Here is a 17,649-nt window from a genome sequence, read left to right on the forward strand (position 1 = left end):
CGCTGCTGCAACTTCAAAAAACGATTTTTTCGTTTCTTGAAACTGTAGCCAGCTTCAACTCCTGGCTTCGGAGACAGGGCAGCTGCTACCCTGACAACCAGTATTCAATTTGAATACTTTGTGTCCCACGGCAGCACGCCCTCCCTCCGAAGCCTGCACCCTGAACGAGGCCTTAGATATTGTGAAGCGGGGACGTCCAGACACTGGTTATGGGGTTCAGGAAACTAGTCATTCACACCTGGCTTTTATTTCTAGATCTGACATTTATACACACACGCACACACACACACGTAACAAGGACTAATTGTAGTATAATGTAATACAATAAATACATTTATGTCAAAAACGAATGTTGTTCTGACTAGGAATTTATTAAATGTATTTTATTTATATATTTTATTTTAAAGCGGGTTGGAGGCGGGACTAGGGGTGGGGTTGGGGGCGGGACTAGGTGGCGAGTAGATTTTTTGGTTGGGCGAGTAGATTTTTGGGTGATTTGTCGAACACTGTGTGTGTGTGTGTGTGCGTGTGTGTGTGTGTATACACACACACACACACACACACACACACACACACACACACACACACACACACACACACCACAATTATTAAGGTCATGGTGGGTAAAAAAAAGTGAGAAAAACCCTCCACAGTAAAGCATAAAGCAACTGTAAATATTCCTGTATGTTCGTTTGCATGTCTTAGACAGGTCTGCAACCCCGCCTTTCACCATTATCACCCAGCACACAGCACTTCCACTGCTGCAAGGGATTCTGGGAAATGACATGCAAACGAGCACACAGTGCCACTTTTTACTTCAAAACCATTCAACATGGTTTCCCTATAGGCTTAAGCTTGCTGCATGGTCACAGCTTTGAGCACAGCCAGGGTTAAGATGAATAGCCAGCAAACCCACCCACAGACAGACTGTTTCGACCTTAATGGGTCTCATCAGTGTGGGGTTGGTTATGCCAGCTATGCAAAAAAGAAGCAAGGGACATGGTTTACCATACTCTGTTAATTTATGGTGGGTAAAAAAAGTGACAAAAACCCTCCACAACAAAGCATATAGCAAATGGATATATTACTGTATGCTCATTTGCATGTCTTAGACAGGTCTGCAACCCCCGCCTTTCACCATTATCACCCAGCACAAAGCACTTCCACTGCAGCAAGGGATTCTGGGAAATATATACATACATACATACAGTACACACACAAAGTAATATGTATCATCACTCCAAGGATCACCCCATGGCCCCCCAATCAGTCTCAATACAAATCCATTCTATATAATAAAAATGTACTTCAGTTTGGTAATTAGAGAGGTTTCTCAGTATTGCGACCCTATTCCATATCTTAATTAGATTGTGCTCTAGACCTAGTTCTCAAAGTATAGAAATGTAAACTAGAGAGAATGAGAATGCAATGCGTTTACAATTACTTAAAATAAAATAAATTATAAAGTTTATGCATATGCATAGCTTTATACCAACATACCTATAAAACTGTAAAACTATAAAACTACAGTATATTTTTATTAAAGTATAATAAATCCAAATCAGCACGAACCATTCATAAGAATAATGTTTAGTATAGGGATTTTTACAGGGTTACAATGTTAAAATATTTGCAATATGTTAGCTAGAAAATAATCCTGAGCACATTTAACTATAACATTGATAAACAAATGGAAGAGAGTGGGGGAGGGGGTTTCCAGCACTCACTGACAAATAGAAATGAGGATCAAAAAATAGAGGTTATGCCAAAAGATAATTTAATGAACAAATCTAATAGATGAAGCAAAAATTGTAAACCTGGGGTCATGATACAACCATAAGCAGAATATTACTAAAGCACCAAATCAATCACAGTGAATGGGGAAGGGATAGAACACAGGGATAGGAGGGGGAACAAGGAAAACCACACAAGGGGGAGGTAAAGAAAACCAGGGAAAATAGGGGGGCAACGTTTCGGGGCAATGGCCCCTTCCTCAGGCCCATCCCAGAGGTCAAAGCAGATGACCAGATGTACTTCCCTAAGCCCTGTAAAATTCTCTTTTAATCTGGTGCTACCACCATTTATACATATATATGAGTGATGAGGATTGCCTAAGGCAGACAGAGCAAACAGTATGTCCACAAATCAGATAATGATCTAAATCCTTTTCAATAAATGTGCCTAGGACAATAGTTCAGAGTCCAACGCTATGTAGGTCAAGCAGAGCATTCAGTAAGTACATGTGTATACGACAAGTGTCCAAAGGAATCTATAGTTGGAGGAAAAAACAGTTAGAAAAGCTGTATACTGCACTTGTATTCTGACGCCCAGAATATGTCCCACTATAGATTCCTTTGGACACTTGTCGTATACACATGTACTTACTGAATGCTCTGCTTGACCTACATAGGATTGGACTCTGAACTATTGTCCTAGGCACATTTATTGAAAAGGCTTTAGTTCATTATCTGATTTGTGGACATATTGATTACTCGGTCTGCCTAAGGCAATCCTCATCACTCTCATATGTATATATGGTAGTAGCACCAGTTTAAAAGGCAATTGTGCTATGTTTTACAGGGCTTATGGAAGTACCTCTGGTCATCTGCTTTGACCTCCGGGAACGGGCCTGAGGAAAAGGCCATTGCCCCAAAATGTTGCCCCCCTATTTTCCCTGGTTTCCTTTACCTTCACCCCCCCCCCCCCCCCACCACCTTGTATGGTTTTCAGGTTTACACTTTTTGCTTAATCTATTAGATTTGTTAATTAAATTATCTTTTGGCATAACCTATTTTTTTGATCCACATTTCTATTTGTCAATGAGTGCTGGGAACCCCCTCCCCTCTCTCTTCCATTTATATTTTGGAGGAAATGGGGTCCTCCCTGTTCCCTTGTGCACCCTGCACACTTTTTTTTTAATTTTGAATTTGAGTGGTCTATTATGTTTAGTAAATTGATAAACAAATGTATGGTACAATGGAAGCGTACGTCTACGTTAAATATTTACACTTGTATACGATGCATGCACGAAAAAAAAATTGTGTGACATACCCCGTGTGTCTGTAGAGATAAGGGAGCGATACGGCGCTTTTCCCATTCGTTTGGGCGTGGCTCAGGTGTGGATTCCATGAAACTGCGCTTGAGCTCACTAATGCTAGCCTGATGTTTCAATACATCGTCCTGTGACTTATCCAGATCCTAGCAACGGGTTATGCAAAAAAAAAAGTAGGACAGAGCTTGACAACAAAGCAAATGGATTAAAACAAAATTAACCCCTTCAGAGCTGGAGAGGGTTAAAGATGTGAAATGTCTAGTCTGAAAAGCCATCCGGTAACTAACATTATATTTATGAGATGGAAGCCTAATTAAAGTGACATACCCCATATGAAATGTGCTCTAGCATCATATGTGAGCAAATATACTGAAACTGATCATAAATTGATAAACAAATAAAGAACGTAAATCAGGAATGAAGCAGGGGACAAAAAAACCCACAGAAGGACGATACATATTCGTAAGAACACCCACCCAGATCACGAACACCAATACATTTTAAAACTGGATGTATTGGTTGTAAATAATTTTTAAGAACAAATCAAGGGTATTACCTCATTTTATATACAGGGTATTACATGTGTTTTAAAGCTGTATATCTAATTGAATTTCCATTTTGCGCAATAGTGAGTGCTCAGTTTAATTAAATTAGAACATTACTGAATGAGCCTCAGAACAGACATTTCACTTGAAGTTAAGCATTGTTAAACGATTACCAAAGCGAAGTCTAGCTTTGCACCACTGCAAATTAATTTTTTTACATTTTCCAAAGTTGTTAAAAAGAAATACTGTTGTAAATAAATCTGGCAGTTTTCCATCATTTGTGCAAAGCCAGAAGAAAACTGATGTAGCAACCCTTATTTTAGTAGGCTACAGCTAGAAAACAAATGAACAAGTTACTAAAGCTGAAAAAAGCAACAATGTGGATTAGTCAAGTTACCATGACCAGCAAGTTGTCCCATTGCTAAATAAATGTCGATACAGTATATGCATGTTACAGACCATATGAAGCTAATAATGGAGATGAAAAGGACACATACATAGCGGCAAACTTTAAAAAATAATGGGAGACTTGTGAGGAATAGTTGATCATCATCTTCCCTTGACTTGCATTGTGTAGAGGGAATTTTGGTCAAGGAGAAAGCAGAAAATGTATGCCTTCAGCTACCAGGCAGTTAGTCAGTTTGGACTTTGCCGACGGAATAGAATTTCACCTGAAGAACTCTGTAACGTTACTACAGAGCTGCAGTAGGTGCAAGTCACACTCAGCTGCAAAACAAGGATGAATATGTGCAGCAGTCACAAAGAGAAAGCCCCGTCATGCACTTACTTGTCAATCAAGAGGCATTTGCTGCTGTGACTTCAGCAAGTCCAACAATTTCAACCATCATGTGACATTATTTGACTTCATGTTGTCTAGTCCAACAGAGTTATGGTAAGATATAGAGATGCAGACTCTTACATTTTGTTTAGTATCTATACAATAAATATTATGGTAATTTTGAAGGAAGCACAAAGGAATCAATAATGTAAAAAGCTTAGACTGTTCAATCCATTTGCAGAGCAGGTACAAACGTAGACCCTAGGTTTAGTGTCTGAGGAAAGGGCGTTTGTGCCCTGAAACATCAGACTATGATTGTACCTGTTCTGCAAATGGATTGAACAGGCTAAGCTTTTTGCATTGTTGATTCATGTGTGTTTCCTTCAAAATAACCATAATATGTACCCTTCTGGATCCAGCAGATACACAGATTAACGGAGTGTGAGCACCAGTGAGAGAAAACCTCATCGAGAAATTTGTGAGTTACGGAGTACCACTTTTTCTATAGTACTATCTATACTGGGCAGTTATCCCCAATTGCCACAATGTAAAAGTGAATAGAGAAGGTGTCTCGAAAACCACAGCTTCAGATAGATAGCTACAGTACAAGTAACAGCATGCAAGTCTTTCCTGGTGGACTCATTCCCCCATGCATGGCATGCATTGTGTCCTTCAGAACAGCCTGCGAGTGGCATCCCAAACCCTTGCAGCCTCAGCAGCCAATGAAATCAGTGTGCACTTATACAAACCTCCAACATTAAATTGCTATGTCTGACATAAATAGTTTCCCCTTCTATTCTCAAGGACTCGCTCTGTGAAATCAAAATTGAAAATGAACAAAAAAAATGCAAAGTAAACATAAAATATCAAGCTAGCACACAATGTTTGGTATAAAGATTAATAGGTTATTAACTACCAACCCACAGATTAACAGAGAACTGTTGCCAGGCCTGTGCTTACAGCTCCCTTTCTTTCAAAAATTGCAATTTTACTTTACCATATCTGACAGGGATCTTTTGAGATACTGCAATAGCAGGCCTAACATTCGTAATCTGAAACCAGAAATTAACCAAAGAATAACAAAAACAACAAGGGGGACACCACCACTACTGTACCTAAGGTTTTTTGCACACACAACCATTTCAACCCCCCTCCCAGCAAAATGACATGGAATGCAAGCCCTAACACTCCATAACAGCAATCAACACCTGCTGCTTCTGGCTTTCGTCCTCTTCTTCCTCCACCTGAAATCGTACATATTAAGTCACCAATAATATGATGGGGGAAAAAACGGTTAATGGGGACAAAAAGGGAAAAGTGTAAAACAAATCTACAAGAAGTACTACTTTTCTTACAGACCTTTATTGTTTCGGTCTCAGGAACTGATTTGTAGACAATTTGGTATTGCTCCACCTAAAGTGTTGCAGAAATGGTTCAAGTAATATTTGGCAAAGGTGAAATGGATGATGGAGTCCATATTCCTCAATGTGTTGCATGTGTGGGTTGATGTGTTTGTAGCAATGACATATCTTACAAAGTGTTTTGGCAGTGATGAGGTGAAGAAAATAAAAGCTAAACCTTTACACCCATCAGCGATTTAATATCTGCTTTTGGTTGGCTTAAGCAAACAGACACACATTTATACTGTAGAGAATAACTGCTTCAAAATTTAAAACAATCCTCATGTTCCACTTACTAGTGTGAAATATATTCTACCAGACTGGGAAGCAGAGAGTAGAAGCGCGAATATTAGGACAAGGACAAGCAGTTTATTCTAATTGAAATCTCGCTCTAGTCTTGCATAAAAAATAAATAAAATTTTTCCCCACAGTTCAAAACAGAGCTATTTTCCTCGTCGTTTACAACGAAGTTAAAGAAATGGACTTGTCAAGTTATTAAGGAACATGGCTTCCCATTTTCAATTCATGACTTCATGTTATTTATGACCTAACAAATTTCTTTCAAATTGTCCGCAGCAATGAGTGTTTGAGCACTTAAATTCGTTAATTTGAATGTCTGTTCAAGAGATCAAGTGCATCACAGGTTGAGGACTGTCCAGTCCTGTCTTCAGTTTGCAGTATATGGGAAGTGTTCTGCACACACAGAATGTATGAGAGCACAGCGAAGAGCACACACACACAAACACAATGTATTTTAGGTGCTGACCCCCAAATTATGATGCAGTGCAAGTACAGCAAATAAGACTAATCAAAAATAAACATGTTCACAGCTCTGACCACATTTATAGTACCTCTTCAGGGCGAGGCGTGCAGGTCACTCAATCCTTTAAGAATCAGCAATCAAATTTAGAAAAGTAACAAGGCAATTATTTAGGAAACAGGAACAACTTAACTTTGCACACTCCATTTTGCATCTAGATCAATCTATTTGGAAACATAATTTGCGTATTGTAATTTACAACATACTATGCTGAATTATTTTTTATATATATTGGAGGCTCACCAAAATATCTTAAATAAGTTCTAGTGGGTAAAAAGGTGACAAAAACTCACCACCATACAATGTACAGCAATGTACGTGTGTGCTCACAAGGGATATTTTTATTTACTGTACAAAATCTCAGAGTAATTTGTGCTGGAGACCATGCTGCCAGATTATTGAATCGATCCTGGCTACAAGGCTCGACCAACAGAAAGCATCAGTATTAGTGTTCCAATGACATTGTGCCTTTCTAATGTCTTATGGGAATGAGGCCATATTGTTCTCCTGAGAAAACATTTACAGTATATGAATTTATATATTCAAGGAACACTTTTTTTTATTTATTTATTTTTAAATAAAAGATGCCACTTATGATTAAAAAAAAAATCAAAGCTTATAACGCGATGCAAGCGTGGCTCCCAATTTTCATATTTATGAATACTTTGCAACACGATTATTGGTATCTTAAATACTTTATTGTACAATGCATACAATTGTACATTATTTCTAACACGATCCACTTATAACGCAATGTGATTCTTTGGACCCTAAGCACAGCGTTATACGGGGGTTGAGCTGTGTATATGTGTGTGTCTGTATATATAATATACATGATATATAGATGGATATAGATATATCTCTCTCTATCTCTATCTATATAATAACAATCTCAGATTGGACAGTCTCGTATTTTAGGGACACTGAGTGTCCCCTCTTGTGTGCAGTAGCAATTTAGGTATTTTTTTTATTTGCTTTTCTAAATTTGATTATGAAAGAGGAAAATGTGTTTTGGGTATATGGTATTTCAAACTTACAACCTGTGCAAACAAGACCCTGCATAGATCTCATAAAAAGTAAGTACTTTTGGAGTAAATCTGTAGTACTTTTTCCATTTGTTTTGTTCTTTAAAGTGATATGAGCGTGCAGGATCCCAGTAATTGTGATGTGTTGTCATAATGGTGGTATTTATTTTGTTTGTAAGATATTTGGATCCATTAGTTGTGTTTAAAAAATAAAAAAAATAAAAAAGAATTGTTACAATGTTTTCACTTTTTTTTACAAATAAGATCCATATAATGGATCATGTACTGATGCCTTGTAAAAAATAAATGCCTTCAAAATTTAGAGGTTTTTTTTTTTTAACAGTATGTCAATTCAGTATCTGTATAACATGAAATAAGGCCCCTGTTTTCTTGAATGTTATTTTTTTATAGACTACAACTAAGTAAGCAATAAAGAAGTGTGCAAGGTTAAGTAAACATCTAGAAACATACAGAAGTGAAATCTAGGTGCAAGTGGCAGCTTTAAGAAACAGTGTTACACACCTCCTCTTCCTCTGCTTTGTCATTCAGGTCATTGTCATAATAGGCGCCCAATGACGTCGCCTTGAGCTCCAGGTAGCAAAGAGACAGAGCAAGAGGAAGGGAAAGGGTCAATGAAAATGGGACAGACTGGGAAGCAGAGAGTAGCAGCACGAAGATGAGGAGGAGGGAGGGAATGAATGAAGGAGACGTGAGAGGGACATAGCGTTGGAGGCCTAGGGGGAGAAAAGAGATGCAAACATCAGGGAGACTAGGCAAACTGATGTATCCATCCTCATCGAGCAAGGAAGGGAACTTTGAGGGAAAGCACTTGCAAAAGCTAAATGAAAATAAGCCACACTCTATTGGCTTACAGTTAAAGGACAGCTGGTTAGTTTTAACTGCTGGAGCAGAAACAGGGCTGCCAGGAGGAACAGTGGATTCCAAAATTAAGTTAGCTGGTGGATCCTCATCAGGAGTTAAGGTTTCATTCATACTACTCTCATTCAAACTGAAACCCAAACTGCTATATGTGTGATCCAGTTCCCCCACTCCATCTTCCTCTGAAATGTCTGAAAGCATGTCCATTTCAGGGATGGCTGGCAGGTTTGCTGAAATGGTATGGGTGCAGTGAATGGGTGACAGTGAGAATGAGTGACTGAGCTGCACCAAGCCGTCCAGCCACAGGTGGAAATGTGTAGTAAAATGCAGATATTGTTTAAAACAAAAGTGAGACGAATGTGCAAGTGGAAGGAGCAGAGAAAGAGAAAGAGAGAGAGAGAACATGTTAGTTAGAGAACAGTTTAAGCAGAGATAGCACTACCAAAGCAATCACAAAGCCAAACTGAAAATCTTCAGTCTGATTTAAACTGACAGCAAGAGACAGAAACTGGTCTCCTTTCAAATTGCTTATATTGTGAGCTATGACCCGAGTTACTGCACTGTAACCAGTTAACATATGAGACAAACGGACAGTGGGTGAAAGATCACGATACTGTAGTAACAAAGGAAGCCAACAATTTACCATAATGTCTGCAAATGTAACATGAAGCAACACCAAAACTAGGAAAATAAACGCCATAAAGATGAGCTGTTCAGCTTCCAGAAACAAAGTAAATTAATAGAGCCAAAAAAGCCCCTCATTTAACTTTCTCTAATAAATTAAAGAAAAGATCACTTTTTTTTTTAGTATCTCCTTTGCCACTTCGAATGAGGGAAAATTTACTTTTCAATTCAACATTGTTTTGTATTTGACATTAGCCTATTCAATCTATATGGATTTGCTTTACAATACTTTCTAGGCCCCTCCAGCCCTTAAAATGTTAACATGTATTTCCTTTCTAAACGTCTATTTTGAGGGTAGGGAGGTTGACTCAAGGACAATTAGAGGACAACACTAGAAAGCCATGCAAGGTATAATAAAGGCGCCGGACATAAAAGCTTAAGCAAAATATCTCAAAAGCCACATACATGCATAATGAAATCTAAGAAGCATTTAGTAAGGCATCAATATCGCCACTTGCATCAGATTTTCAGCACTGGACGTTTTGTTAAATCCGTAATCAGTGTGAATGGATGGATGGATACACTGGTTCACCCTCTTCACTACTAAGGAACTTGCAGATACTTTTAGCAGTGGCAGAGATTTTTCTTCAGGCCAGTGATTCCCAAACGTCTCCTCAGGGACCACCAACCACACTAGGCTTTAGTAATAACCAATGCTCTCGCTCACAGGTGAATGAACACAATTTGCATATGAATAGAATATTGGGTGGTTGCCTCAAACTTGGCATGGCTGGGAGTCCCTCAGGAGGAGATTTGGGAACCACTGCATCTGTGCTTCAAACATAAAAGGAACAATTTATATGCAACCATAGTGAACATGTCTATTTCCACTGAGGCACTAACATTGTGTGGCACTCAGCAAAAAAAAAAAAAAAAATGTAAAATTGAATATGTTCAGAATATATTTTGATATATGATTTAAAAAATGTGTGTAAACCCTAAAGTAATCAGATGATATGACAGCACTCCAAATAAACTAATTGTAGTATAAAATGTTAAATGACAAAGGAAGGGCCGGCTTCATTAGTAGCCTTTAACTACCGGAGATGAGGACTTTAATTCTAAATTTCACAACGTGCTCAACAATATCTAAAATGTGTAGGACAGTATTTGAGCAGCAGCTCAAATTTAGGCGAAGATGGCACAACAATATAAACATTATACGCATATGGCAAATGTGTTCAATTTGAAAAATGATATTAAATGGGATATGTAAACTGGAATGAGTTCCTGATTTCAAATTGAGCACCCTCCAATCGGTTGTAATTAATGTTCAAAGAAATGTGCACTAAACATGTACGGCTACTGTAACTAGGACTGCAATACCCATCTTTTCAGTCAAATTCTCATGCACTGGAAAACGTGTTACTGGATCACCTAAATAGTTTTAAAAAGTGAACTTCTTGGACATTTGCAATAGTGGCACATTTAAACAATGCATATTTAACAAAACAGACATATAATCAAATAATATACTTCATGTATAAACAGAAGATTAGAATGCTCTGCTGAAATTTGATTGCTGAATCAGCCTGTTTTAGGATTGGTTGTTGATTAGTCATACCTTTGCATCCTTGGGCATTACCAACTGAGGTCTTTTAGCCGGAGTTCCATCCTCACCATCTTGCCCTGCAGTCTCTGGGCCAGACCGCACACCGTCAACAGCATTGCCTGCTTTGGTGAAAGAGAAGTCCTTCAGCAGACTCTGGTCTGTGATGCTACCAATGGGAGCTGGTCAGAAAAGACAAAAATGCAACTCATTTACTGGTAGAGCAAGTCATTAAACAAACAATTAGAGCCATCATGAATTAACCTTTTAGGAAGCTCTAATAAAGGTAAGGGGAAATTAAGTAGATTGTAAGCTTTTCAGAGCAGGAATTGCCTTTCCCATTGTCTGATTTTTGCTGCACTTATTGTATTTTTAAAATTCCATGTAATGTGAAGCGCTGAGTACACTTTTGGCACTATATAAATAAAGACATACAATACAAGTAATTAAATTGAGGAGCTGAAAGAACAGTTTTACAAGAACACAGAGCAGACGACAAAACTAAATGTATATCAAGTTACACGGTCCTCTCAAATACACCATGAATAGAAACACTATCCAAAACCTAAATTGTACAACCTCTTACACTTGGCTACATCTACTTTTATGCTTATGTTCCACTAAGAACTTCTGTATTTTGTACATTTATTTAATAAAATATTTTTTTTTTTTTTTTAACATTGATTACACACAATTTTTTATGTTTGCATTTTTGGGAAAATACTATAGTTAGTTTGATCCTTTTTCATAAAGTTTACAGTGTGACTTGAGAAGTGAAACCAGCTGAGACAAAAACGGATTAACAAAAAATTATTTCATATGAAAACTGTAAAAACGTAGATCTTATGCTCTAAAACTCTTCAGAAAACACAAGCTCTAGTAGAACCTACAATGTATGAAATATGAATTTAAACCAGCTTGGAGAAAGACTATTAGAAATAAAAAATAAAAATTTGGTGTGCAAAGACTGATGAGCATTAAGAATAAATGCAGAGCAATTCAAAGCAATATATGTGAATTTGAATAGTTGCTTTCAAAACAATTCATAATGTACTGGAAAACTCCAAATTAGTGTGGCTAAATTAATGGCTCAATGATGCAGTTAAGAAAATCACATTTGTCAAAAAGCTATTGAGATACAAAATAAGCACAGGTTTGTTTAGAAGTTTATACTCGTAATCTCTTCTGTTGTATGAGGGATATGCTTTAGAGAAACTAAAATGGCTGAGGGCAATTTGTGCTTTTAAAATATTCATTAAATGATTATTTGTATTTTGTGAAAGATTCCTCTGAGAGAGTTGGAAAGCACAAGGCGGCAAGTTAACACAGACTGAAGAACAACAAATATTTGATAGAGTGTGCCACAAGCTAATGTAGCTAGCCTGAATGGATGTGTTACGAGCGCCGACCTTAGTAGTCAGAGAAACATTTTGGTTATGAAAAAAAAAATGAATGCAAAAATCTCAAGAAATTACAAATTGTATATGCCAGAAAGAGGCTTTTTGGTGATGTATTTAGTGCTACTCGTTTCTAAAATCAAGGACCAACCATTTTTACTCCATGTCTCATGGTAACAAAATACAACCGAGTAAGTAGAAGTTGAGCAGGTACGAATGGCCACGACCAAATTGACGCCTATGCTCTGCCGCCATACATGACGCCGCCGGGAAAACTTACCGCTCGCCATCTTCACAATGCCATCTTTAAACGCTCCGCACCGTTCCGTGGAGATTTTAACATGATGTGTCGTAGCGTGCGCATGGAATGTCCAGTGCGCCCACCGCAAAATCTTTAAATGTCCTCGGAGTGGCGCAGGACATTTAAAAGATGACATTGTGGAGAGCAGTAAGGTGCCCTGACAGAGAGTTCTCCCGACAGCGACGTGTGGCGGCGGAGCGCTGGCAGCAGTTTGGTCGCAGTCAAACATCCACGGCCAAACGCCCTAGACCAAGCAGGTAGGAGTCTTGGACATTGAGACCATAAAAATGAGTTACCGAAATCTCAAGAAATTAATGAAATACAACCTAGGGTCTAAAATAGCAAAGATCAAATGATAGTGTTCTAATGTTCAAAAAGAGAATTCCAGAACCAAGATACTATAAGTGTCTTATACGATGTAAATGTTGGCATCTGTTCGAAAAGGAGAACTTTCTAACATTTATTTATAGATTAACAACCTACCACTAAAAGCCAATAGGGATATAAAGGAAAGAAATAATGAAAACACAACCAGACTTTTTACTTCACGATATAGGAGGTAAGTAGGAATTTAGACCAGGGAAATGCAGTTGATATAGTCAACTTAGATTTTGCAAAGGCTTTTGATACGGTTTCACACAAGAGGTTGGTGTACAAAATAAAGAAAATTGGACTCAGTAATAATATATGCACCTGGATTGAAAACTGGTTAAAGGACAGACAACAGAGGGTTGTCATAAATGGAACTTTTTCAGGTTGGGCTAAAGTCGTGAGTGGAGTACCTCAGGGATCGGTACTGGGACCCCTGCTTTTTAACTTGTTTATTAATGACCTTGAGGTTGGGATCGAGAGCAAAGTCTCCATCTTTGCTGATGATACTAAATTGTGTAAGGTAATAGAATCGGAGAAGGATGTAATTTCTCTTCAGAAGGACTTGGAGAGACTGAAAACGTGGGCAGGTAAATTGCAAATGAGTTTTACTACAGATAAATGTAAGGTTATGCATTTGGGATGCAAGAATAAAAAGGAGACTTACAAATTAAATGGAGATATATTGGGGGAATCCTTGATGGAGAAGGATTTAGGAGTGCTTGTAGACTGCAGGCTTAGCAATAGTGACCAATGTCATGCAGTAGCTGCAAAGGCAAACAAGATCTTATCTTGCATCAAACGGACAATGGATGGAAGGGAAGTAAACATAATTATGCCCCTTTACAAAGCACTAGTAAGACCACACCTTGAATATGGAGTACAATTTTGGGCCCCAATCCTAAGAAAAGACATTATGGAACTAGAGAGAGTGCATAGAAGAGCCACCAAATTAATAAAGGGGATGGACAATCTAACTTATGAGGAGAGGCTAGCTAAATTAGATTTATTTACACTAGAAAAGAGGCATCTAAGAGGGGATATGATAACTATATACAAATATATTCGGGGACAATACAAGGAGCTTTCAAAAGAACTATTCATCCCACGGGCAGTACTAAGCACTCGGGGCCATCCATTAAGTTTGGAGGAAAGGAAATTTCACCAGCAACAAAGGAAAGGGTTCTTTACAGTAAGGGCAGTTAAAATGTGGAATTCATTACCCATGGAGACTGTGATGGCAGATACAAAAGATTTGTTCAAAAAAAGGTTGGACATCTTTTTAGATGGGAAAGGTATACAGGGATATACCAAATAAGTATACATGGGAAGGATGTTGATCCAGGGATTAATCCGATTGCCAATTCTTGGCGTCAGGAAGGAATTAATTTTTCCCCTTAATGGGGTTTTTTGTTTGCCTTCCTCTGGATCAATAAGTAAGTATAGATATAGGATAAAGTACATGTTGTCTAAATTTAGCATAGGTTGAACTTGATGGACCTATGTCTTTTTTCAACCTCATCTACTATGTAACTATGATATGAAGACAAATATGCACAAGCAGTGTTTAAATTGCGGATATCTAGACTAGTTGTGCATATGGGGATGTTTGTCACATTTAGCTTACACAATTTTCAGACAGATTTGCAACGCTTTTGTATGCTACTTGATTCAAACAGACGTTCTGAATGAATTTTTAGCTCACTTCTTACTTCGCCTAGACTGCCTAAATAAACTGCTTAGTATACAATAGGTTAAGGGTTGAAGTACTGTATAATCAAAAATAACTTTAATAACAGTGAGTAAAACCACATTCATTTTTAAGTTAAGCATAAGTAAGAATTTTAGAAATAAAGCCTAGCAGCTGTTCCAAAAGACAACTCAATAATTTAAGTAATAGGAAAAGGATATTTCCATTCAAGATCCATTCTGTTTCATGCCTATAGATTTAATGGTGGCTTAAGTTTTACCATGCCACTTTTAAAAGAAAGGTCAGTAAATAGAACAGTAATAAAGTTTCCCTGTAGTAATTTTTTTTGTCATAAATGCATTACTGGCGCACTTTGCGTCACAATAAACCTACAGATGACACAGAGGGACTTATGCCCTAAAGTGTGTAAGTGCCAATTAAGCACTAACGCACTAAAACCCCCTTTAACTTGAATGGTAGTTTCGGTGCAGTCGTGCCCGATTGTAGAATAACCTCCAAAAATCAGCTCCACAAACCTACTAGGAATTATCATTTTGTCCTGCAGGTGGCACCAAAGTACACTGTGCTAGAACTCAAACTCTGCATTGCCTGGTCACCCACATTCGTTACTATATATAGTATAACATATGCTTGTTAACGTTGGCTACACACAACATTTTTACATTTTGTGTTGGATATTAACGACTATAATGGACTATCATAAGTGGATCTTTAAAGTTGCAATTTCCTAAACAAAAAAAAAAAAAAGTCATACAAACACCTGGTTTATGTTCTGGTGATCAGCAATGGCTTGTCATTTTCAAAAACATTACATTTTGCTTTTGTTTCTCATGTTTATTATTAAATATTGCTGGCAACACCGGGAGACAAATATATTAAATGATCCTGTATGTCATGATTTCCATGCCACTACACAATTTAAAGTGAGTAGCATTGATCAGGAGTAGTAGAAGGGCTTCACATTGGTAAAAAGGTGGTGGGGGGGGGGGGGGGGGGTTGTTCAGTTTTTACTGCGGCTTTAAATTTTGAACATCCTAGTTTGTTTGCTGACCATTCACAAAAGGATTGCTGCAGAGCCAATGTTAAATGATACATTTTGTTATTTTGTAGATATATTGCACACCTACAAAAATGTTAAATGAAGCACAGAACAAACATGTTTTAATTCTATTTTATTTGCCTTTAACTTAAAAACTAAAACTGAAATCCATTTTCTAGTGATTTTTCAGCCTCCCCATCCCCTATCATTTAATATCTCAATACCCTCATCAATATTACCAGCAGTATTTACATGTTCAGGTTCAGAAATGTGAAAATTGTGGTGAAGATACAATAACAAAAAAAAATTAAAAAAATATTTTAAAAAAAAGGAGCATAAAAATGGTACAATTGACTTTACGGAAAGAGATCTGGTACCGACTGATGGAGAAAGCCACTTTGCAACGCTACCATTTTTTGCTTGATTTATATAGTCTACATCTTATGCTTCAAAATAATCAATACCCAACAAAGTGGTCTACTCCACTGCAGCCTACAATGTGCTTTATGGAAAATGGGTAGGGATCAGAGAGCTTCACATTCAGAAGTGTTGTGGAGCATGAGACATTCAGGCACGGCACGGCAGGATATAATGCCGAGAAGGTTTGGGCAGATAAATGAATTACATTTAAGTAGAGATTGGATAAATGATTAGAAGAGAAAGGTATTAAGTGATATGGTGAATAGGATAGTGCTCGGGGTCCACATAATGGGACTGCGTTATAATCGGGATCGCAAAATTTCGGAGCTGCCGAGAGGACAGAGCTGCCGAGAGGACAGAGCTGCCGAGAGGACAGAGCTGCCGAGAGGACAGAGCTGCCGAGAGGACAGAGCTGCCGAGAGGACAGAGCTGCCGAGAGGACAGAGCTGCCGAGAGGACAGAGCTGCCGAGAGGACAGAGCTGCCGAGACGACAGAGCTGCCGAGACGACAGAGCTGCCGAGACGACAGAGCTGCCGAGACGACAGAGCTGCCGAGACGACAGAGCTGCAGATATCGGTTAAGTCCTCGTGCGATAGCCACTTGGCTAAAAAAAAACAAAAAAACTTGGAGATGTTTTTAAATCGGGAGCCACGCTCAGACCGCGTTATAAGCGGATCGCACCATAACTGGGTGGAGCTGTAGTACTGTAGGTACATTATTGTTGAATTGGGTTTAACTATCAAAGGAATCGTTTCACTTTTAAGTATTGCATTTAAAAAATAAATAAATAGAAATTCATCCGCAATTACTATGTTACCTCCGTCAAGACTCCTAGAAACACGTTTGCTGGAGGTGCGTTCAAAATATGGAGCAGGTCTGTCTATTCTTGTGCTGGCCTCCCGTGTCTGGGCCTGTGTGCGACCACTGTAACGAAACTTGGAACCCAAAGTCAAGAACTTGGCCTTCGGAGGCTGCTCAGGAGATGTGAGCCTACAAAACAGCATAAGAAAACGTAAGTATCTCACCTTATATCCAGAACAATGAAGGAGTGATCACATGCAACAGTAATACATTACTTGTTTTCAGCACTGACATGCAGAGCTCACGAAAAGCAGCAGCTCCCTCCCACCCTCTGGTACCACCCGTTTTCTTTATCAGGGTGGGAGATACGGAGTTCCCGTAGCTGGAACATGCAATTTTAGCTCAGAGAACCCCCTCGTTCCTAAAATACTTCCCAGGGAAAGTAGCACCAGTACTTCATGCTACTTAAATTCTCTGTGTCATGCATGCAAAATAGGATGACGTCGCAACTGCCTACTGGCCAAAAAAACATGGTAGATTTAATCTGCCATTTTGTTTCCCTGGAGGGGTGTACATGCAACTTTTACTTAAGAATCTCAGGAACCATGGGGTAACCAGAGTTGGAAAAGGCTGGTTTTAGTTCAATGGACTTAAGTTTCCCATTCTGATAAACAAAATAGAGGTTAAAAAAAGAAAAATCTGTCTCACTGTCTACGGTTTTAACTCAAACAAAAAAGTAGCTTGAGAGTGAGAGATAGAGAGAGATAGAGATAGAGATAGAGATAGAGAGAGAGAGAGATAGAGATAGAGATAGAGATAGAGATAGAGATAGAGATAGAGAGAGAGAGATAGAGAGAGAGAGAGAGAGAGACGGAGAG

General features: G+C 38.4%; 1 protein-coding gene across 15 annotated transcripts in view; it reads right to left on the minus strand.

The window, feature by feature from the left end:
• Nucleotides 1-17,649, minus strand: part of EPB41L2 (erythrocyte membrane protein band 4.1 like 2) — a 220,709-nt gene that overhangs the window by 41,273 nt on the left and 161,787 nt on the right. For 8 of the 15 annotated variants that reach the window (XM_075597313.1, XM_075597316.1, XM_075597309.1 and 5 more), the window contains 5 exons: nt 16,788-16,960; nt 10,748-10,914; nt 8,143-8,781; nt 5,735-5,788; nt 3,052-3,198 (listed from right to left, as the gene is read on the minus strand). In XM_075597313.1, coding sequence (XP_075453428.1) covers nt 3,052-3,198; nt 5,735-5,788; nt 8,143-8,781; nt 10,748-10,914; nt 16,788-16,960 — 1,180 coding nt within the window. Of the gene's footprint in view, nt 1-3,051; nt 3,199-5,124; nt 5,188-5,734; nt 5,789-8,142; nt 8,782-10,747; nt 10,915-16,787; nt 16,961-17,649 lie in introns of all 15 variants that reach the window. The other 7 variants (XM_075597314.1, XM_075597317.1, XM_075597318.1 and 4 more) reach the window with 4 other exon arrangements.

Source organism: Ascaphus truei, chromosome 4 (genome assembly GCF_040206685.1).
Source record: "Ascaphus truei isolate aAscTru1 chromosome 4, aAscTru1.hap1, whole genome shotgun sequence".
Taxonomy (NCBI): domain Eukaryota; kingdom Metazoa; phylum Chordata; class Amphibia; order Anura; family Ascaphidae; genus Ascaphus; species Ascaphus truei.